Source organism: Bos javanicus, chromosome 2, assembly GCF_032452875.1.
Source record: "Bos javanicus breed banteng chromosome 2, ARS-OSU_banteng_1.0, whole genome shotgun sequence".
NCBI classification, from domain to species: Eukaryota; Metazoa; Chordata; class Mammalia; order Artiodactyla; family Bovidae; genus Bos; species Bos javanicus.
In genome coordinates, this window is record NC_083869.1 from 18,382,103 (window position 1) to 18,405,223 (window position 23,121).

General features: G+C 42.6%; 1 protein-coding gene and 1 long non-coding RNA gene across 5 annotated transcripts in view; one reads left to right on the forward strand and one right to left on the reverse strand.

The window, feature by feature from the left end:
* The window catches only part of TTN (titin), a 275,391-nt gene that overhangs the window by 242,217 nt on the left and 10,053 nt on the right, over nucleotides 1–23,121 (forward strand). For both annotated transcript variants that reach the window (XM_061434167.1, XM_061434175.1), the window contains 31 exons: nucleotides 424–720; nucleotides 825–1,412; nucleotides 1,505–1,807; nucleotides 1,921–2,217; nucleotides 3,537–3,824; nucleotides 3,936–4,235; nucleotides 4,921–5,223; nucleotides 5,313–5,618; nucleotides 5,728–7,494; nucleotides 7,801–8,094; nucleotides 8,784–9,071; nucleotides 9,191–9,490; nucleotides 9,586–11,652; nucleotides 11,775–12,077; nucleotides 12,175–12,480; nucleotides 12,579–12,869; nucleotides 12,965–13,261; nucleotides 13,398–13,703; nucleotides 14,998–15,303; nucleotides 15,390–15,671; nucleotides 15,856–16,449; nucleotides 16,573–16,860; nucleotides 16,962–17,261; nucleotides 17,735–18,037; nucleotides 18,614–18,916; nucleotides 19,018–19,602; nucleotides 19,731–20,036; nucleotides 20,125–20,424; nucleotides 21,052–21,627; nucleotides 21,733–22,038; nucleotides 22,406–22,999. In XM_061434167.1, the coding sequence (XP_061290151.1) occupies nucleotides 424–720; nucleotides 825–1,412; nucleotides 1,505–1,807; nucleotides 1,921–2,217; nucleotides 3,537–3,824; nucleotides 3,936–4,235; nucleotides 4,921–5,223; nucleotides 5,313–5,618; nucleotides 5,728–7,494; nucleotides 7,801–8,094; nucleotides 8,784–9,071; nucleotides 9,191–9,490; nucleotides 9,586–11,652; nucleotides 11,775–12,077; nucleotides 12,175–12,480; nucleotides 12,579–12,869; nucleotides 12,965–13,261; nucleotides 13,398–13,703; nucleotides 14,998–15,303; nucleotides 15,390–15,671; nucleotides 15,856–16,449; nucleotides 16,573–16,860; nucleotides 16,962–17,261; nucleotides 17,735–18,037; nucleotides 18,614–18,916; nucleotides 19,018–19,602; nucleotides 19,731–20,036; nucleotides 20,125–20,424; nucleotides 21,052–21,627; nucleotides 21,733–22,038; nucleotides 22,406–22,999 (13,944 nt within the window). The remainder of the gene's footprint in view (nucleotides 1–423; nucleotides 721–824; nucleotides 1,413–1,504; nucleotides 1,808–1,920; nucleotides 2,218–3,536; nucleotides 3,825–3,935; nucleotides 4,236–4,920; nucleotides 5,224–5,312; nucleotides 5,619–5,727; nucleotides 7,495–7,800; nucleotides 8,095–8,783; nucleotides 9,072–9,190; nucleotides 9,491–9,585; nucleotides 11,653–11,774; nucleotides 12,078–12,174; nucleotides 12,481–12,578; nucleotides 12,870–12,964; nucleotides 13,262–13,397; nucleotides 13,704–14,997; nucleotides 15,304–15,389; nucleotides 15,672–15,855; nucleotides 16,450–16,572; nucleotides 16,861–16,961; nucleotides 17,262–17,734; nucleotides 18,038–18,613; nucleotides 18,917–19,017; nucleotides 19,603–19,730; nucleotides 20,037–20,124; nucleotides 20,425–21,051; nucleotides 21,628–21,732; nucleotides 22,039–22,405; nucleotides 23,000–23,121) is intronic.
* LOC133257839 (uncharacterized) overlaps nucleotides 1–23,121 on the reverse strand; it is a 149,027-nt gene that overhangs the window by 80,974 nt on the left and 44,932 nt on the right. The gene's annotated exons all lie outside the window — the stretch shown is intronic.

The following is a 23,121-nucleotide window of genomic DNA, read 5'->3' on the forward strand; positions in this document are numbered from 1 at the left end:
AAAGAAGTAGAAATTTACATAGATGAAGATGGATATGTTGGATTTAAGTATAACTGAACTTGACTGCACATATATACGTACATATATATATCGTTTATGTGCAGAAATTACATGATATTTTATAACACTTCATCTCATTCCTCATTTTTTACCCATAATAAATTTGGGATAAATTTAATCACTTAATTGGGTCATTTGATGCTTATTTGATCTGAATGCTATGACATGCTGTGACATAAAATGACAAAGCCTGGGAAAGTTTTGCTTGACTCAAAAGCTAAACTGATCATATAAAAAGTAAAGAAGTCTCAAAGTAATTGTATGCCTTCATTAAAATTTTTCCTTTTAACAAGGCAGAAAGAACACATGTGGGGAAAAATGTTGCAATAATCTTCCCTTTCTTCTGATGTTTTACTTTCATAGAAAAGCCAAGCCCACCTGAAAAACTTGGAGTAACAAGTGTATCCAGAGACAGTGTTTCCCTGGCCTGGTTGAAGCCAGAGCATGACGGTGGAAGCAGAATTGTGCATTATGTCATTGAAGCACTAGAAAAAGGACAGACGACCTGGATGAGATGTGCGGTGGTAAAGTCAACCCACCATGTTGTTTCTGGTCTGAGGCAGAATTCTGAATACTTTTTCCGGGTGTTTGCTGAAAATCAAGCTGGCCTGAGTGACCCCAGAGAGCTTCTGCTTCCTGTTCTTATTAAGGAGCAGCTAGGTACGTTTAATTTTATGTAGAAGCAAAATTTGAAATTATTTGCGTTAAGTCAACTTGGAAAAAACACTTTTTTCACCTTCATCTTCTCTACTCTTATTTTTCAGAACCACCTGAAATTGACATGAAGAATTTCCCAAGCCATACCGTCTACGTTAGAGCTGGTTCAAACCTTAAAGTTGACATTCCAATTTCTGGAAAACCACTGCCCAAAGTGACCTTGTCAAGAGATGGTGTCCCACTGAAAGCAACCATGAGATTTAATACTGAAATTACTGCTGAAAACCTGACCATCAATCTCAAAGAAAGCGTTGCCGCTGATGCTGGAAGATATGAGATCACAGCTGCCAACTCCAGTGGAACGACCAAAGCTTTCATTAACATCGTTGTACTGGACAGACCTGGTCCGCCAACTGGCCCTGTTGTGATAAGTGATATAACTGAAGACAGCGTGACTCTCAAATGGGAGCCACCTAAGTATGATGGTGGAAGTCAGGTTACCAATTACATTGTACTTAAGAGAGAGACAAGTACTGCAGTATGGACGGAAGTGTCTGCAACAGTTGCAAGAACCATGATTAAAGTCATGAAACTGACCACAGGAGAAGAATACCAATTCCGCATCAAGGCAGAAAACCGCTTCGGCATCAGTGACCACATAGATTCAGCTTGTGTGGTTGTCAAACTACCATACAGTAAGTTGTCGAACTGCTCAAAGATCCCACATTTCCAAATACAAAAATGTCTGAAATGTCTATATTAACCATGGGATTTCTGTCTTTCATAGCAACACCTGGCCCACCATCTACACCATGGGTCACCAATGTCACTCGAGAAAGTATCACCGTGGGCTGGCATGAACCAGTGTCCAATGGAGGCAGTCCAGTTACAGGCTATCACCTGGAGATGAAAGACAGAAACAGTATCTTATGGCAAAAAGCCAACAAAATGGTCATCCGCACAACTCACTTCAAAGTCACAACAATTAGTGCCGGATTAATCTATGAATTCAGGGTGTATGCAGAAAATGCTGCTGGTATTGGGAAACCCAGCCATCCTTCGGAACCAGTCCTAGCCATTGATGCCTGCGGTATGTATTTGTCACAAGAAGGACAGTTCTGACTACCTAGCGATGCAAACCTTCTTTCTGCAAAGTAAAATAATGATCTAAGTGCCACTAATCTGCTTTCTGTCTTATCACAGAACCCCCAAGAAACGTCCGTATCACTGACATTTCAAAGAACTCTGTCAACCTTTCATGGCAACAACCCGCTTTTGATGGAGGAAGCAAGATTACAGGCTACATGGTTGAGAGACGAGACCTTCCAGATGGCAGATGGGCCAAGGCCAGCTTTACCAATGTTACCGAGACTCACTTCACTGTCTCTGGCTTGACTCAGAATGCCCAGTATGAATTCCGTGTCTTTGCTAGAAATGCTGTCGGGTCCATCAGCAATCCATCCGAGGTTGTAGGCCCCATTACGTGCATTGATTCTTATGGTAAGCATTTTTAGTACTTTGAACCACAGCAGTAATTTAACTCAATATTCTATCTTACTTTTTCTGGTCCTAATCTATAGGATAACTTTTACTATGTACCTTGTTAAATATTTAGGAGAAATTATGAATTACCTGGGGGTGGCGGGTGGTCTTAGGAAAATTCCATAACACCCCAGGCCTTTTGGCTTAACTGTAAAACGTGAGATTTGGACTACAGGATAGCAAAAGGCCTTTCTGATTTCAGTCTTTTATGATTCTTTGATTATATGAATTAGTTTATGTTTCATGTTTCTATTTAAAAATTTCAGCATCAATAATTAAAGTGATGGTTGGATGCTCAGAGAATATTCCTCTTAAGTGAAAAACTAAACGGAGGTGTTAATGATGATAAATATTAGCAGTAGCTAACATTTGCTGTGTACCTTCCATGAGTTCTCTCCCCTAGTTCTAACAGCCTTAAGATTAGCTCATTTTACAGAAGAGAAAGTGAGGTTTAGAGTGCGTACATAACTTCCCCAACATCAAAGCAGCTTATGAATGATAGAGGGGAAATTCAAACAGACTTCAGAATTCTCTCTACATTGCTGTTGTCTGAAATACACATACACATCCCAAAATACACTACTGGAAATTAAGTAGCACATTCAACTCAACAGTAGTTTAAAAACTAAAATTTCATGAGAGTTAGGTACCCAGTGATGCTGTTTCTAAAAGTTCCCCATTTCCAAGGGGGAATCTCTGTGGTATCGGGGCAGAAGTACCCACTTCCATCTTCATGATGAGACTCCTCGGGCCTCTCTCTATGAACCAGGCTTAGTAGACACTGAGTCAGTATTTGTGAGACTGTGAAGCAAGTCACGTTAATTCTGTTTCTCAAAACTTGTAAGCAGCCTGGCACAAAACCAGTCCAGGGGAGTATACAGCCCTGTGAGTAGAGAATTCAGCATTAAGGGTCTGCTGTAAACTGCCCCCACTTGGATACCAGTGAACTGGGAAGGGAAATAAAAACAAGAGATCATTGTTCTGTGTCCCATTTCATCCCTGGAATAAAACACGTAACAGACTTTACATTTCACAGGCACTTAAATCCCTGTGCAATTAGTGCTGTCACTGGGGTTCAGAGCTTGCTCACAATCTTTCCTCCTCATCTGGGATAGAAGAGTAGCTTATAAAATTAAATATAAAATATAAATGGGATTAGAACTACCGTGTGTACATTTATTATTTAATAAAGGCCAGTGAGCTTACTTTGAAGTTGCCGAGATTATTTTCTTCATCCTTGTGATCTTTTAAATATTTATGATCTGTTTTTCTTACAGGTGGACCTGTAATTGATTTGCCTCTAGAATATACAGAAGTTGTCAAATACAGAGCAGGGACATCTGTAAAGCTCAGAGCTGGCATTTCTGGCAAACCTGAGCCTACAATTGAGTGGTATAAAGATGACAAAGAGTTACAAACCAATGCACTGGTGTGTGTCGAAAATACCACTGACCTTGCATCTATACTCATCAAAGATGCAACTCGCCTTAATAGTGGAACCTATGAATTAAAACTAAGGAACGCCTTGGGCTCAGCCTCAGCCACAATTAGACTGCAGATCCTTGGTAGGTGCTGAATGCAGGCCAACATCATATTTCATTGCCTAAAATTTAATGATTTTCAATTAGAAACCTTTCTAAATTTATTAATATACCATTTTGTTCTTTCATTGACAGACAAACCAGGACCTCCAGGTGGACCAATTGAATTTAAGACTGTCACTGCTGAAAAGATAACTCTTCTCTGGCAGCCTCCGGCAGATGATGGTGGTGCAAAAATCACTCACTACATCGTGGAAAAGCGTGAGACAAGCCGCGTTGTGTGGTCTATGGTGTCTGAAAATTTGGAAGAGTGCATCATTAAGACCACCAAAATTATCAAAGGAAATGAATACATCTTCCGGGTTCGCGCTGTGAACAAATATGGAATTGGTGATGCGCTGGAATCTCACCCAGTGATAGCAAGGAATGCGTTTGGTGAGATACGATTTCATTAGAAAACTAAAATCAAATACATGAAAATTTATTTACTTATTTTCATTGTATCAAATCCTACCAGGTGATCATTTTATTCCTTGAGTATTAGTTGTAATTGCTTTGAAATAAATGAGACCTTGTTTTGATTCAAGGCACTAAACAGTATCTCCAACAGCAAGTTTGGTAAATTTTGGCTTAGATTATCTTCAAGACTCTTCTACTGTTCATGCAGCCATTACTAATCCATTTACAAATGTCTGTATGCTCAGATAGCATCTCATCTCTCAAATTTCTATCATTACTCACTGAAATGAATAAAATTCATGAAAACTTAAAAATAAACTGGGATGTCCCTGGCAGTCCAGCAGTTAGGACTTGATGCTTTCACTGGCAGAGATTGAGTTCAGTCCCTGGCCAGGGGAACTAAGATCCCACAAGCTGTGTGACATGACCATAAATAAATTAATAATTAAACAAATACTATTCTGCTAGCTATTAATAGTTTCCAGAGCTTGACTGACTTATTTTCTTGCTCATCATATCACTTCTCATAATGATCCTTTTCACCAGGTGGAAAATATAATAAATGAGACGAATGTTCTTAAGTAGGACTTGAAGATTAAAAGGTAGAATCTATCAGTAATGTTGATTCTTTTAACTCATTTTCCTCTTCCTTTTCAAACAGTCACACCTGGGCCTCCAAGCGTGCCAGAGGTGACAAAGATTAACAAGAATTCGATGACTGTTGTCTGGAGCAGGCCAGTTGCAGATGGTGGTAGTGACATAAGCGGCTATATCCTGGAGAAACGAGACAAGAAGAGTCTTGGATGGTTTAAAGTCCTAAAGGAGACAATCCGTGACACCAGACAGAAAGTGACAGGACTCACGGAACACAGTGACTATCAATACCGAGTTTGTGCTGTAAATGCTGCTGGACAGGGTCCATTTTCTGAACCATCTGACTTCTACAAAGCTGCTGATCCTATTGGTAAGTGTGGCCTCTTCACCTGTGTCATCTTTCACGTCGCCCAGTTGTACATAATTGCATAATTACGGTATTCTGACTGTCCATTCCAGATCCACCAGGCCCACCGGCTAAGATAAGAATTGCAGATTCAACTAAATCCTCCATCACTCTTGGATGGAGTAAACCTGTCTACGATGGGGGCAGTGCTGTTACTGGATATGTTGTTGCCATGAGACAAGGAGAGGAAGAGGAATGGACTGTTGTCTCTACCAAAGGAGAAGTCAGAACTACAGAATATGTGGTATCGAACCTGAGTCCCGGAGTCAATTACTACTTCCAGGTGTCTGCCGTAAACTGTGCCGGACAAGGTGAACCTATAGCAATGACCGAACCCGTACAAGCCAAAGACATACTGGGTACGTGCCTACTGATATGATTATGTTTTTATTTTAATAGAGACCCTCCAGGAAATCACTCATTTCCTTGCTTTAAAATTCACTGTATATGTCCGTTTTATGTCTACAGAGGAACCAGAGATCGACCTGGACGTGGCTTTCAGGACCTCCATTATAGCTAAAGCTGGCGAAGATGTACACGCGTTGGTTCCCTTCAAAGGCAGACCTCCACCTACTGTCACGTGGAGAAAAGATGAGAAGAATCTTGGCAGTGATGCCCGCTACAGCATTCAAAACACGGACTCATCTTCAATACTCACTATCCCTCAAGTCACTCGCCATGATACAGGCAAATATATTCTCACAATAGAAAATGGTGTTGGTCAACCAAAGTCTTCAACTGTGAGTGTTAAAGTGCTTGACACACCAGCCGCCTGCCAAAACCTACAGGTTAAACATGTTTCTCAAGGCACAGTCACTTTGTTCTGGGACCCTCCTCTCATTGACGGAGGATCTCCTATAATTAATTACATCATTGAGAAGAAAGATGCCACCAAGAGAACATGGTCTTCCGTGTCACACAAATGTTCTAGCACATCCTTTAAAGTAACCGATTTGTCAGAGAAAACTCCGTTCTTCTTCAGAGTTTTTGCAGTGAATGAAATTGGAATTGGGGAACCCTGTGAAACCACAGAGCCTGTGAAGGCTGCCGAGGTACCAGCACCTATACGCGATCTCTCAGTGAAAGACTCAACAAAGACATCTGTTACGCTGAGCTGGACCAAGCCCGACTTCGATGGTGGTAGTGTAATCACAGATTATATTGTGGAAAGGAAAGGTAAAGGTGAACAAATGTGGTCACACGCTGGCATAAGTAAGACATGTGAAATTGAGGTTGGCAAGCTCAAGGAACTGTCAGAGCTGGAGTTCAGAGTGTCTGCCAGAAATGAGAAAGGGCTGAGCGACAGTGTCAGTATTGGGCCAATCACAGTGAAAGAACTGGTAATTCCACCTGAAGTTGACCTGTCAGAAATCCCAGGGGCACAAGTCGCTGTGAGAATCGGACATAATGTGCACCTCGAATTACCTTACAAAGGGAAACCCAAGCCATCTATCAGTTGGTTGAAAGACGGTTTGCCACTGAAAGAAAGTGAACTTGTTCGTTTGGGTAAAACCGAAAACAAACTTACTCTGAGTATAAAGAATGCAAAGAAGGAGAATGGAGGGAAATACACCATTATTCTCGATAACGCAGTCTGTCGAAACACATATCCCATTACAGTCATCACACTTGGCCCGCCATCTAAGCCCAAAGGGCCCATTCGATTCGACGAAATCAAGGCCGATAGTGTCATCATGTCCTGGGATGTGCCTGATGATGATGGAGGAGGTGAAATTACCTGTTACAGCATTGAGAAGCGAGAAGCTTCACAAACTAATTGGAAGATGGTGTGTTCCAGCGTTGCCCGGACAACTTTCAAAGTTCCTAATCTAGTCAAAGATGCCGAATATCAGTTTAGAGTTAGGGCAGAAAACAGATATGGAGTCAGCCAACCACTTGTCTCAAACATCATTTTGGCCAAACACCAGTTCAGGATTCCTGGCCCCCCAGGAAAGCCAGTTACATACAATGTGACTTCTGATGGCATGTCACTCACTTGGGATGCTCCAGTTTATGATGGTGGTTCAGAAGTTACTGGATACCATGTTGAAAAGAAAGAAAGAAACAGCATCCTCTGGCAAAGAATTAATATGTCACCAATATCTGGAAGAGAATATAGAGCTACTGGATTAATGGAAGGCCTGGATTACCAGTTCCGTGTATTCGCTGAAAATTCTGCTGGCCTAAGCTCACCTAGCGACCCAAGCAAATTTACCTTAGCTGTTTCCCCAGTAGGTAAGTGACTGAAGATTATTCCAGTATATTTCATTCAGCAACTAATGTGTTACTAATTTTCTTCCACGTATCACCTTCTCACATATTTTCTTGACACTAGAGTTGGTCAGGTAAAGCAAGGGGAATGATTTTAAATCAGTCTAATAAAGTAATTAAAAAAAATTTTTTTAAGATTCTGATACCAAAAAATTTCAATTAATGGCTATAATGAGTTTGGGGAATTTATTCATTTTTTTCCCCCTTCCATTGAGGATTAAGAGTTGATTACAGAAGTAATGACACCTTTAACTTTCATATAATTTTTAGACCCACCTGGCACTCCTGACTACATTGACGTCACCCGGGAAACCATCACACTGAAATGGAACCCACCGCTGCGTGATGGAGGCAGTAAGATAGTGGCCTACAGCATCGAGAAACGGCAAGGGAGCGATCGCTGGACCAGATGCAACTTTACTGACGTCAGTGAATGTCAGTACACGGTAACAGGACTCAGTCCTGGGGATCGATATGAGTTCAGAATAATCGCAAGAAATGCTGTTGGAACCATAAGCCCGCCGTCACAGTCTTCTGGTGTTATCATGACCAGAGATGAAAATGGTAAGCATTTACGACTGATTTCCAGTGTAACTAAGAACATTCATGTTTTTAAATATATATATTTTTGGTCCCTGGTGTGTAAAATGAGAATAAACCCAATATTTCATACAGATTACCAAAGGTTGTTAGGTAGGTGAATTAGATTTTTCTACCTCTCAGATGAAGAGAAGAAAAAGATGTGATTAGCATCAACTTTTTACTGCGTCTATTCTTTCATTTCCACATAAATAGCATGCAAATGGGGATGGTTTTTAGCTTTGTAATTTCAGTCATTTATAATAAAGAATAAAGTTCTCAAGAATAACAGTCCATTTCTATTGAAATCACAAAAATACAACACAAATTCAACAGCACAATTATCATTTTGCCTGAGTGCAGCTAATGGCGTGGAACAGCAACTCGTTTGAATATGCAACAGCATTAGGAAGTAGATGACCTACAAATATTTCATTCCTCGTTTTACAAGTGGAAATTCAAGAGTAGTAACATGACAGACATAACAAAGGAGATAACAATATGCAAATGTTTAACCTTAGAGTCTAAATTCTCAACCGTCAATCATACTTTCAAAATAGCCTTTGGTATAAGGATTACCCTTCCAGGCTTTATGATATGGTGCTAATGAAAAACATGTTTGTTTCTGTCTTTATTAAACAAAGTTAATGTATATAATTCTATTTCTTTTACAGTTGCACCAACTGTAGAGTTTGGCCCTGAGTACTTTGATGGTATCACTATTAAGTCTGGAGAGAGCCTTAGAATTAAAGCTTTGGTACAAGGACGACCAGTACCTCGAGTAACCTGGTTCAAAGATGGAGTAGAAATTGAGAAGAAGATGAACATGGAAATAACCGATGTCCTTGGATCCACCAGCCTCTTTGTTAGAGATGCCACCCGGGACCATCGTGGTGTATACAGAGTGGAAGCCAAAAACGCATCTGGCTCCACAAAAGCAGAGATTACAGTGCGAGTACAAGGTAAAACTCTAGAATAACTTCTTACTCTTACAATGTACAGAACTTGGATTAAAGACAGGCCTGATTGCATTTTAATGGACAAGGGAAAAGAAACTAACTCCAGAATCTTTTTCTTATAGATACACCAGGAAAACCAGTTGGGCCAATAAGATTCACCAATATAACTGGCGAGAAGATGACCCTGTGGTGGGATGCGCCACACAATGACGGCTGTGCCCCCGTATCTCACTACCTGATTGAAAAACGGGAAACCAGCAGACTTGCTTGGGCACTCATCGAGGACAATTGTGAAGCCCTCAGCTACACAGCCACGAAACTAATAACTGGCAATGAATACCAATTCCGTATTTCTGCAGTTAACAAGTTTGGTGTTAGCAGGCCACTGGATTCTGACCCAGTGGTTGCTCAAATACAGTACAGTAAGTGACCATTTTCACTAAGTGGCACTATGTCATAAGGTCAGTTTCCAAGCAAACATGTCTAATTGGTTTCTTTCTCTGTTTTTATCTCACAGCTATTCCTGATGCCCCTGGCACTCCAGAACCTAGTAATGTAACAGGCAATAGCATTACTCTAACATGGGCCAGGCCAGAATCAGATGGTGGCAGTGAAATTCAACAGTACATCCTTGAAAGGAGAGAAAAGAAGAGCACGCGATGGGTGAAAGTGATCAGCAAACGACCCATCTGTGAGACAAGATTCAAAGTCACAGGTCTGACGGAGGGCAACGAGTATGAATTCCACGTCATGGCTGAAAATGCCGCAGGGGTAGGGCCTGCAAGCGGCGTCTCACGACTAATCAAATGCAGAGAGCCTGTCAACCCACCAGGCGCGCCTGCTGTGGTCAAAGTGACAGACACATCAAAGACAACTGTGAGCTTAGAGTGGTCTAAGCCAGTGTTTGACGGAGGACTGGAGATAATTGGGTATATTATTGAAATGTGCAAAGCTGACCTGGGAGACTGGCACAAGGTGAACGTAGAAGCATGTGTGAAAACAAGATATACAGTCACCGATCTGCAAGCAGGTGAAGAATACAAATTCCGGGTCAGTGCTATCAATGCTGCTGGAAAAGGAGACAGCTGTGAAGTGACTGGCACCATTAAAGCAGTTGACCGATTATCAGCTCCTGAGTTAGACATCGATGCCAACTTCAAGCAGACTCATGTTGTGAGAGCTGGGGCCAGCATTCGCCTCTTCATTGCCTATCAGGGTAGACCAACTCCGACAGCTGTATGGAGCAAACCGGACTCTAACCTTAGCATTCGGGCTGACATCCACACAACAGATTCCTTCAGCACCCTCACTGTGGAAAATTGCAACAGAACCGACGCAGGGAAATATACCCTCACTGTAGAAAACAACAGCGGTAGTAAGTCAATCACATTCACCGTCAAGGTGCTGGACTCTCCTGGCCCACCTGGCCCGATTACCTTCAAGGATGTGACCCGGGGCTCTGCTACATTGATGTGGGATGCCCCTCTCCTTGATGGAGGTGCCCGAATTCATCACTACGTGGTAGAGAAACGAGAAGCCAGTCGCCGTAGCTGGCAGGTGGTCAGTGAAAAATGCATTCGTCAGATCCTCAGGGTCAGTGACCTGCTAGAAGGCGTTCCATACTATTTCCGTGTTTCTGCAGAAAATGAGTATGGTGTTGGTGAACCCTATGAAATGCCAGAACCAATGGTAGCCACAGAACAACCTGCTCCACCTAGGAGACTTGATATTGTCGACACAAGCAAGTCCTCTGTAGTCTTAGCTTGGCTTAAACCTGACCATGATGGAGGCAGCCGAATCACTGGCTACCTGCTCGAAATGAGACAAAAGGGATCTGACTTCTGGGTTGAAGCTGGTCACACCAAACAGATGACTTTCACAGTGGAGCGCCTCGTTGAGAACACTGAATATGAATTCCGCGTGAAGGCCAAGAATGACGCCGGCTACAGTGAACCCAGGGAAGCCTTCTCTTCTGTCATCATCAAGGAGCCTCAAATTGAGCCCACTGCTGACCTCACTGGAATTACCAATCAGCTCATAACTTGCAAAGCAGGAAGCACATTTACCATTGACGTGCCAATCAGTGGTCGTCCCGCCCCCAAGGTAACATGGAAACTTGAAGAAATGAGACTTAAGGAGACAGATCGAGTGAGTATCACGACGACAAAAGACAGAACCACCTTGTCTGTAAAGGACAGCATGAGAGGTGACTCTGGAAGGTACTTCTTGACCCTGGAAAATACAGCTGGTGTTAAAACATTTACCATCACAGTTGTGGTCATCGGAAGGCCAGGTCCAGTAACCGGCCCCATTGAAGTCTCATCTATCTCAGCTGAATCATGTGTCCTGTCATGGGCTGAACCTCAAGACAACGGAGGCACTGATATTACCAATTACATTGTTGAAAAGCGGGAATCGGGTACAACAGCTTGGCAGCTTGTCAATTCCAGTGTCAAGCGCACTCAGATTAAAGTCACTCATCTCACAAAATACATGGAATATTCTTTCCGTGTCAGTTCAGAGAACAGATTTGGTGTCAGCAAGCCTGTAGAATCAGCACCAATTGTGGCTGAGCATCCATTTGGTAAGAAAATTAAAATCATATTACCAAGTCTCTATGATTAAACATTTCCCTGAATGTTATTTATATTCTGTATTTGTATTTTGAAACTCAATTTATATTTTGATACCTCTGTTTATATTTAGTCCCACCAAGTGCACCTACCAGACCTGAGGTTTACTATGTGTCTGCAAACGCCATGTCTATTCGCTGGGAAGAACCCTACCATGACGGTGGCAGTAAAGTCATCGGCTACTGGGTTGAGAAGAAAGAACGTAACACCATTCTTTGGGTCAAAGAAAACAAAGTACCATGCTTAGAGTGCAACTACAAAGTGACCGGTTTGGTAGAAGGACTGGAATATCAGTTCAGAACATACGCACTCAATGCCGCAGGCGTTAGCAAAGCCAGCGAAGCCTCGAGACCTGTGATGGCTCAAAACCCAGTGGGTAGGTGTCAAAATTTAAGGGTACATTTGTTTATCATCATCATCAGTACTAGCAGAATTCAGAGTTGTATTTAACCTCACGTTTGCCTCCCTTCCAGATGCACCAGGAAGACCAGAGGTAACAGATGTCACCCGATCGACAGTGTCACTGATCTGGTCTGCCCCGGTGTATGATGGCGGCAGCAAGGTCGTGGGCTACATCATAGAGCGTAAGCCAGTCAGCGAAGTTGGAGACGGTCGCTGGCTCAAGTGCAACTACACCATCGTATCTGACAATTTCTTCACCGTTACTGCTCTCAGTGAGGGAGACACTTACGAATTCCGTGTGTTGGCCAAGAATGCAGCAGGCGTAATTAGCAAAGGATCAGAATCCACAGGCCCCATCACTTGCCGAGATGAATACGGTAAAAATAATAATAATAATCCACGTTCTCCTTTTAAATGATCACAATTTCTGTGACAACAGACTATCACGCATTCATTCACATTTTGTCTATGACAGCTCCACCCAAAGCCGAACTGGATGCCAGATTACAGGGTGATCTGGTCACCATCAGAGCAGGCTCGGATCTTGTTCTTGATGCTGCAGTTGGTGGCAAACCTGAACCCAAGATTATCTGGACCAAAGGGGACAAAGAACTAGATATGTGTGAGAAAATCTCTCTGCAGTATACGGGCAAACGAGCAACTGCTGTGATCAAGTTCTGTGACAGAAGTGACAGTGGAAAATACACTTTAACGGTGAAGAATGCCAGCGGGACAAAGGCTGTGTCTGTCCTGGTCAAGGTTCTCGGTAAGAGGGTCAAACGATTTTTGATCTCCATAGCTTTCTCAAATGTGTGCAGAAAGAAGGACCTTCCTCATTGCTCATTCCTACATCTGTTTTAGATTCCCCGGGCCCATGTGGAAAGCTCACCGTCAGCAGAGTAACTGAGGAGAAGTGCACTTTAGCCTGGAGCCTTCCTCAGGAAGATGGAGGAGCAGAAATTACTCACTACATCGTGGAACGACGCGAGACGAGCAGGCTCAACTGGGTGATTGTGGAAGGCGAATGCCCCACCCTATCCCATGTGGTTACTAGACTCATCAAGAACAACGAATACATATTCCGAGTGCGGGCAGTAAACAAATATGGCCCTGGTGTGCCTGTTGAATCAGAGCCCATTGTTGCCAGAAACTCCTTCAGTGAGTATTAACACTTAACTTGCCAGTGGAAGTGTCATGGGATCAGGGGATGGGGTGGGCAGGGGGCAGACAGTCATAGAAATAGTGATTTTGTGCAATTCTGATCAACCTTTTATTCTCATAAAAATATAAACAGCGATTCCATCACAACCTGGCATACCTGAAGAAGTTGGGGCTGGCAAAGAGCATATCATCATTCAGTGGACGAAACCTGAATCTGACGGTGGCAACGACATCAGCAACTACTTGGTAGACAAGCGTGAGAAGAAGAGCCTGCGCTGGACGCGTGTCAACAAGGACCACGTGGTGTACGACACCAGGCTGAAGGTGACTGGCCTGATGGAAGGCTGTGATTACCAGTTCCGGGTGACTGCAGTAAACGCTGCTGGTAACAGCGAACCCAGCGAAGCTTCCAACTTTATCTCCTGCAGAGAACCATCATGTGAGTTCCAAGACTCATTCATACTCCTAATGCCCATCAAAATCATATTACAAAGAACTGTCCAATATGTAATTTCCAAGAACTCGTAGAAGTTATGACTGGCCTAGAAAGGCATATGCTTATTAGAAGGACTTTACAGCCTAAGACAGAAAATATTTCAACAAGTACTTCTGTTGATAAGTTAGCAGTTACGTTGCTGGAAATTGTTGCTGTTATTTTCTAATCTGTGAAAAAAAATTTTTTTTTCCTACTACCAGTATGAAAGGGATGTCTTTTTCAAATCTTCCTAAGGATGGAGGTAATTTTGTTGTAATGATAATAACTACTGAAGAGAAAAAAAAAGGACAATGTCTCCTTTAAGAGGCTTAGCAGAACAGAAAGTTTCTACTTTCTTAATAAGTACCTAACAAAATAATTGTCACAAGAGCCTCAAAAATAAGTTGGCAAATCCTTGTACAAAGTTTAAGCCTAAGAACTAAAAGGAATAAATCACTGGAATGGACTCAGAGGAAGTAGAAGATATTTATTCCTGTACTTACTGGAAATGTAGAGGTGACAAGAATATTGACCTTGTTGAAAGCTGAGCTACTAAAGAAAGGTCCCTGGGACTTCCCCAGTGGTCCAGTGGTTGAAATTCTGTGCTTCCACTGCAGGGGGCACAGGTTCAATCCCTGGTTGGGGAACTAGGTTCCTATATGCCACTGCTGCTGCTGCTGCTAAGTCGCTTCAGTTGTGTCCGACTCTGTGCAACCCCATAGACGGCAGCCCACCAGGCTCCCCGTCCCTGGGATTCTCCAGGCAAGAACACTGGAGCAGGTTGCCACTTCCTTCTCCAATGCATGAAAGTGAAAGTGAAGTCACTCAGTGGCGTCCAACTTGTAGCAACCCCAACTGCAGCCCACCAGGCTCCTCCACCCATGGGGTTTTCCAGGCAAGAGTACTGGAGTGGCTTGCCATTGCCTTCTCTGCCTATATGCCACTGGGCACAGCCAAAAAGAGAAAAAAAAAAGTTCCTGAGAATGGGTACTGTAAGCAATGAACTTAGCAGGACACAGTGTATCTAGCCAAGGTGGCCAGGGAGAAACATCTGCCTTTCTAAAGAAGTTTTTAACTCTTAAAATAATAAAAATAGTAACTCCAGAACACAGTGCCATCTTGCAATATCAGAAGACCTTAGTTACAAAGAACATCTCAGTGAGTGTAGACAAAGAACAGCAATGCCTGAGTGAATCTTACAAATCAAAAATACAAATCTCAAAGCTTCCTTATTTGTATAATATCCTTCTTTCTACAGACACCCCTGGACCACCTTCTGCTCCACGAGTTGTGGATACCACCAAACACAGCATCAGTTTAGCCTGGACCAAGCCCATGTATGACGGTGGCACTGACATCATAGGATACGTTCTTGAAATGCAAGAGAAGGACACTGATCAGTGGTACCGAGTACATACCAACGCCACAATAAGAAACAATGAATTCACTGTGACAGACCTTAAAATGGGCCAGAAATACTCCTTCAGAGTTGCTGCTGTGAACGTGAAGGGCATGAGCGAATACAGCGAGTCAACTGCAGAAATTGAGCCTGTGGAAAGACTGGGTATTTATAATTCAAGGTTTTAGGTGAATTATTTTTCTCATCACACTTGTTCATAAATTAATTAAGCTTTGACATTTACTTTCCAGAAATACCAGATCTGGAGCTTGCAGATGATTTAAAGAAGACCGTGACCATCAGAGCTGGGGCCTCACTACGGCTGATGGTGTCTGTATCTGGAAGACCACCACCCGTCATCACATGGAGCAAAAAGGGCATTGACCTTGCAAGTCGGGCGATCATCGACACCACTGAGAGTTATTCTTTGCTTATTGTGGACAAAGTTAACCGGTACGATGCTGGAAAATACACCATTGAAGCCGAAAACCAATCTGGCAAGAAATCAGCAACTGTCCTTGTTAAAGTATACGGTAAGTATTGGTCTTAATACTATGCAATGAGTAGGTTCTTTAAAAACAAACACCTTGACTTCTGACTGATCACCTCTCTAGAAGGGACTATGTTAAGTATATTTTCCTAACCCCTTTCCCCCAAAAATCTATCAACTAATCTGTCAAATAAGAAGTATGCATCCTTCATTCTCTGTTTTTTTAGATACTCCTGGCCCCTGTCCTTCAGTGAAAGTTAAGGAAGTATCGAGAGATTCTGTGACCATCACTTGGGAAGTTCCCACAATTGATGGTGGAGCACCTGTCAACAACTATATTATTGAAAAGCGTGAAGCTGCCATGAGAGCATTCAAAACAGTAACTACCAAATGCAGCAAGACACTGTACAGGATTTCTGGACTTATAGAAGGAGCCATGTACTATTTCAGGGTGTTGCCAGAAAATATTTATGGCATTGGAGAACCTTGTGAAACATCTGATGCAGTTCTGGTCTCAGAAGTGCCTTTGGTGCCTACGAAGCTAGAAGTGGTCGATGTCACCAAATCCACTGTTACCCTTGCCTGGGAGAAACCACTCTATGACGGTGGGAGCCGACTCACTGGCTATGTTCTTGAGGCCTGCAGAGCTGGCACTGAGAGATGGATGAAGGTTGTCACCTTAAAACCCACAGTCCTAGAGCACACTGTTATTTCCTTAAACGAAGGTGAACAGTACTTATTTAGAGTAAGGGCACAAAACGAGAAAGGTGTGTCAGAACCAAGAGAGATCGTCACAGCCGTGACTGTACAAGACCTCAGAGGTATGTACCAAAACACCAAGATAACAGTAATAGTAAAGCAAAATGAAGGAAACATTCAGAATTCATTACGTCCTGTCATTAGAAATTATACTTAAGAATAAATTCCTACTTTCTTTCTCATAGTGTTGCCAACAATTGATCTTTCTACAATGCCTCAAAAGACCATCCACGTCCCAGCTGGCAGACCGGTAGAGCTGGTAATACCAATCGCTGGCCGCCCACCTCCTGCTGCTTCCTGGTTCTTCGCTGGTTCTAAACTAAGAGAATCAGAGCGTGTCACAGTTGAAACTCATACTAAGGTAGCTAAATTAACCATCCGGGAAACCACTATCAAAGATACTGGAGACTATGTACTTGAACTGAAGAATGTGACCGGAACTACATCAGAGACCATTAAAGTCATCATTCTCGGTAGGGACATGGGAAAAGGCACAAGCAAATTGTTGATGCTCAGTCACCCAATTTTGATTTGAAGTGAAAATTAACATCTGGAATTTCCTTTTCTTTTGTAGACAAGCCTGGTCCACCGTCTGGGCCTATCAAGGTTGATGAAATTGATGCTACTTCAGTGACCATTTCCTGGGGACCGCCCGAACTGGATGGTGGCGCTCCGCTGAGTGGCTATGTGGTAGAACAACGTGATGCCCACCGCCCTGGATGGCTGCCTGTGTCTGAGTCAGTGACCAGATCAACATTTAAGTTTACCAGACTCATTGAAGGAAACGAGTATGTGTTCCGAGTGGCTGCGACAAACCGCTTTGGGATTGGCTCCTACTTGCAGTCTGAAGTCATAGAATGTCGCAGCAGCATCAGTAAGTCCTGGGCCCTTCTGCCATTCTCCTCACCTCTAAATGTTAACAAGAAGGAATTTGTTTTTAATATGCCCTTATGTAAGTAAAAAGAGGTCCAAAATTAATCCCAGGGTCGTTCTAAGGTTTCTATGCCTCCTTTTCTTGGAGGGGTTTTCAACATGGTTAAGGTTTTTGTTTTGTTTTTGTATGAAAGAAAGAGAGGAAGGAGTTAGGAAAGGATGGGTAGAAGGAGAGGAAGGAGGGAGGGAAGACTGGCTGTTACAGTGAGGAAAAAATACAGAATACACGTTTAATAAATGTTTATGAAATTGAAGAAAATGAGGAACAGCAAGAAAGGTACAAAAATGAAAACACTAGAAAAATAGTCATAAGAGTCTTACATACCTTTTTAAAATGGTATATACGAGACACACAATGTATGAGTCTTTAATTTATTCATGGTGCATGGTGTGTTTACCTCCATCTTGCTGCAGACATTCCTGGACCTCCAGAAACATTACAGATATTTGATGTCTCCCGTGAGGGCATGACACTTACTTGGTACCCACCAGAAGATGACGGTGGCTCCCAAGTGACTGGATACATCGTGGAACGCAAAGAAGTGAGAGCAGATCGATGGGTCCGCGTAAATAAAGTGCCAGTGACAATGACACGATACCGTTCCACTGGCCTTATTGAGGGCTTAGAATATGAGCACCGTGTCACAGCCGTCAATGTGAGAGGAACTGGAAAACCAAGCCGTCCTTCCAAACCCACTGTGGCCATGGATCCAATCGGTAAATACCTTTTATATAAAAGTTCAGTGAGATATAATTTAATATAGTTATTCACCTTCCTGAAATAGAGAATTCTGTGAGTTTGGGGAAATGTATGGTTGTATAACCACCACCACAATCAAAATATAGAATATTTCCATCAGCCCAAAAAGTTCATTTGTGTCCTTTGTCGTCAATCCTCTCCCCACTCCCAACCCTTAGCAGTGTTGGGAAAGTAACTTCTTATATTCTTCTCTTGAATCTACTTCTCCCTCTTTAAAATAGAACTCATGATAGACACCCTATATCACAGTTAAAATTTTTAAGCAAGTTAGTATTTCTCGAAGCAGTTTAAAAACTGATGTTAAATGTAAGATAGAATTAGTGATCATAAACTAAGCACATATAAGACAAAGGAAAAAGCAAGAGTTTAAAGTAGTTTTAACTTATAAAATGAATTAAATATTTACAAAACGAAAAATATCCTAATGTTACATTCCACGTCTCCACAATTCACTGAAATCATTAGGTTTTTAGCATCTGATTTTCAACTTTGCAGAAACTTTTAACAAGTATGTTGTTACTCTTATTTTCCAGCTCCTCCAGGAAAGCCACAAAACCCAAGAGTTACCGACACAACAAGGACATCAGTCTCCCTGGCCTGGAGCGTACCAGAAGATGAAGGAGGATCTAAAGTCACGGGCTACTTGATCGAAATGCAAAAGGTCGATCAACATGAATGGACCAAATGCAACACCACCCCAACCAAAATTCGGGAGTATACTCTCACACACCTACCTCAGGGTGCCGAATACAGATTCCGTGTCCTGGCCTGTAACGCTGGTGGACCTGGGGAGCCTGCTGAGGTACCAGGAACAGTCAAAGTCACAGAAATGCTTGGTAAGAGATGGGATCACTTCCTTTCTGCTATATTTGCCTTTAGACTTATTTCCTATGCCTTTGTCCCAAAATGCTAATTGTAACCTTACCTTTCTCCCCAGAATATCCTGACTATGAACTTGATGAAAGATACCAGGAAGGTATCTTAGTAAGACAAGGTGGAGTCATCAGACTTACCATACCGATCAAAGGAAAACCATTCCCAATATGTAAATGGACCAAGGAAGGCCAAGACATTAGTAAGCGTGCCATGATCGCAACCTCTGAAACTCACACTGAGCTTGTAATCAAAGAAGCAGACAGGGATGACTCTGGCACTTATGACCTGGTTCTGGAAAACAAATGTGGCAAGAAGGCTGTCTACATCAAGGTCAGGGTGATAGGAAATCCCAACACTCCAGAAGGGCCACTTGAATATGACGACATACAAGCTCGCTCTGTGAGGGTCAGCTGGAGGCCCCCTGCCGATGACGGTGGTGCCGATATCTTGGGGTACATCCTGGAGAGACGCGAAGTGCCTAAATCCGCCTGGTACACCATTGACTCCAGAGTCCGAGGTACATCTCTGGTGGTAAAAGGCCTCAAAGAAAATGTGGAATACCATTTCCGTGTTTCAGCAGAAAACCAGTTTGGAATAAGCAAACCCTTGAAATCGGAGGAACCCGTCATACCAAAAACACCACTGAGTAAGTGCTCTTCCAACCACAATACTGTAAACTTCCTCTCAGTACTCTTTTGTTTCAAAATGAAAATCACCAGCTTACAAGAGTTGGAACTGTACGCTAACATGTGTGTTTCCCACTTACATTCCTAGACCCTCCCGAGCCTCCAAGCAATCCTCCAGAAATACTCGATGTGACCAAGAGTTCCGTCAGCCTGTCCTGGTCCCGGCCCAAAGATGATGGTGGTTCTCGGGTCACGGGCTACTATATTGAACGCAAGGAGACCTCAACTGACAAGTGGGTCAGACACAACAAGACTCAGATCACCACCACAATGTACACCGTCACCGGGCTTGTTCCCGATGCCGAGTATCAGTTCCGCATCATTGCACAGAACGACGTTGGCCTAAGCGAGACCAGCCCTGCATCTGAACCAGTTGTTTGCAAAGATCCATTTGGTAAGGAAAGAATTTCTGAAGGGGCTAGAATCACAGAGTCAAGCCATCTTTGCTCTCTTTCCTTTACAACTGTTTTCAAATATTTCAGATAAGCCAAGCCAACCTGGAGAACTCGAGATTCTTTCAATATCCAAAGACAGCGTCACTCTGCAGTGGGAGAAACCTGAATGTGATGGTGGCAAAGAAATCCTTGGATACTGGGTTGAATACAGACAATCTGGAGACAGTGCCTGGAAGAAGAGCAGTAAGGACCGCATCAAAGACAGGCAGTTCACAATAGGAGGGTTGCTGGAAGCTACAGAGTATGAATTCAGGGTTTTCGCTGAGAATGAGACGGGGCTGAGCAGACCTCGACGAACTGCTATGTCTGTAAAGACCAAACTAACGTGTAAGTAGCCGTTAGTTCTCTGCTTTCATTTACAAACTAAGCAACATGTAAAGGTTAATTCTTCCTCTATACTAAGTAGGTCTCCAGAAAGCTTTATTAGAGAGCAAGTGTTTGGAAAGAAAGAACTGTTTGGCATATGTGCACAAAGGGAGCAGTTGATATGTTCTAGAGGAAGTGATTCCAAGCACAAAGCCTCAGCAGTAAACCGTTAGATGCACTGAACTGAGCACATGCCTAGAGCAATTTCTCCCATGAATACAATGGATTTTAATACTCCTAATAAGACAAAGTGTCAACAAATGTACCCCCCTTCACTGAACCTAAGGGCAAAGATACAACGGTTTATAGAGAACTCACATTTTCCCCAAACCCCATACATAGTTAATGCCTCCCAATCATAAAAAAGTCACTCTACATAATAATATGATGATATCCTCATTGAATCTCTACTTTCCAGATGATCCTCCAATCACTGTGAAGACTTAAGAATTAGACTCGTGTAAATCATGGTGTCTAATAAGAGTATCAATCAGTACGATGAATTCATTCCCGATATACAAGGACAGTGGATTATAGATCCAGTAGTGACAATAATGCACTAATATTATGCACTTTCATACCCTTTAGCTGGAGAAGCCCCAGGAGTACGCAAAGAAATGAAGGATGTTACCACTAAACTGGGCGAAGCTGCTCAACTCTCATGCCAGATTGTCGGAAGGCCTCTGCCTGACATTAAGTGGTTCCGATTTGGTAAGGAGCTCGTACAAAGCCGCAAGTACAAAATGTCTTCAGATGGACGCACACATACTCTAACAGTAATGACGGAGGAACAGGAAGATGAAGGTGTTTATACCTGTGTAGCTACCAACGAGGTTGGAGAAGTAGAATCCAGCAGTAAGCTTCTCCTGCAAGCAACCCCGCAGTTCCATCCTGGTTACCCACTGAAAGAGAAGTATTACGGTGCTGTGGGTTCAACACTTCGAATTCATGTCATGTACATTGGCCGGCCAGTACCTGCCATCACTTGGTTCCGTGGCCAGAAACTCTTGCAAAACTCAGAAAACATTACTATAGAAAACACAGAGCACTATACCCATCTTGTCATGAAAAATGTCCAGCGTAAGACTCATGCTGGGAAATACAAAGTTCAGCTCAGCAATGTCCTCGGAACGGTCGATACCATGCTTGATGTGGAAATACAAGGTATTTTGTTTTCCTTTTCAGTGGTTTTTCTTCTTTAAAAAAAAAAAAAAAGGGTCTTGGGAGGCACACGATAGAGACCACTACAATTGTATTTTCCCCCAACAGATAAACCAGACAAACCTACAGGACCAATTGTGATTGAAGCTCTATTGAAGAACTCTGTGGTGATCAGCTGGAAACCACCTGCAGATGACGGAGGCTCCTGGATCACCAATTATGTGGTGGAGAAATGTGAGGCCAAGGAAGGGGCTGAATGGCAATTGGTGTCTTCAGCCATCTCCGTGACAACCTGTAGAATTGTGAACCTCACAGAAAATGCTGGGTATTACTTCCGGGTTTCGGCTCAGAACATGTTTGGCATCAGTGAACCTCTAGAAGTCTCCTCAGTTGTGATCATTAAGAGTCCATTTGGTGAGTACAACCTCTACAGACAGTCTTCCTATAGCAAAATTCCATCTGTATGTAAAACTTTTTTTTTTTTTTTTAACAGAAATGACTTTTGAAAGGAGACAGCAAAGATTCAGCTAAAGTACAAGTGTCTTTTATGTCACTTGAATTTCGCTGATCTAAAAGGGTATATATACCCTCTCCCCTTTTTCTTTAAAAAGGAACTTTCTGTTTTGATAAGTTTCTTAGCATAAAGTAACCAATTTCATTTTTCTGGATTAGCTATCATTAGTAGAACTTTGGGTTCGTAACATTTTTTTTTTAAATAAGCTCTTCATAGAGCTGTCTGTTTCATCTGACGAGGCAAATGCTTTTTCTTTGTTTTAAACAGAAAAGCCAGGTGCCCCTGGCAAACCAACTATTACTGCTGTCACAAAAGATTCTTGTGTTGTGGCCTGGAAGCCACCTGCCAGCGATGGAGGTGCAAAGATTAGAAATTACTACCTTGAGAAGCGTGAGAAGAAGCAGAACAAGTGGATTGCTGTGACGACAGATGAAATTCGAGAAACCGTCTTTTCAGTGCAAAACCTTATTGAAGGTCTTGAATATGAGTTCCGTGTGAAATGTGAAAACCTAGGTGGGGAGAGTGAATGGAGTGAAATATCAGAACCTGTCACTCCCAAATCTGATGTCCCAATTCAGGCACCACACTTTAAAGAGGAACTGAGAAATCTAAATGTCAGATATCAGAGCAATGCTACTTTGGTCTGCAAAGTGACTGGTCATCCGAAACCAATTGTGAAATGGTACAGACAAGGCAAAGAAATCATCGCGGATGGATTAAAGTACAGGATTCAAGAGTTTAAGGGTGGCTACCACCAGCTCATCATTGCAAGTGTCACAGATGATGATGCCACCGTTTACCAAGTCAGAGCTACCAACCAAGGAGGGTCTGTGTCTGGCACTGCCTCCTTGGAAGTAGAAGGTAAAAACATATCAGTAGACATCATTTTAGTGCAAGATTACATATTATTAATGGGGGGGCGGGGCGCTCTTATATAGTTTTGGGTGTTGCTAAATTATATTCTTCCTTCTTTTGTTCTGATA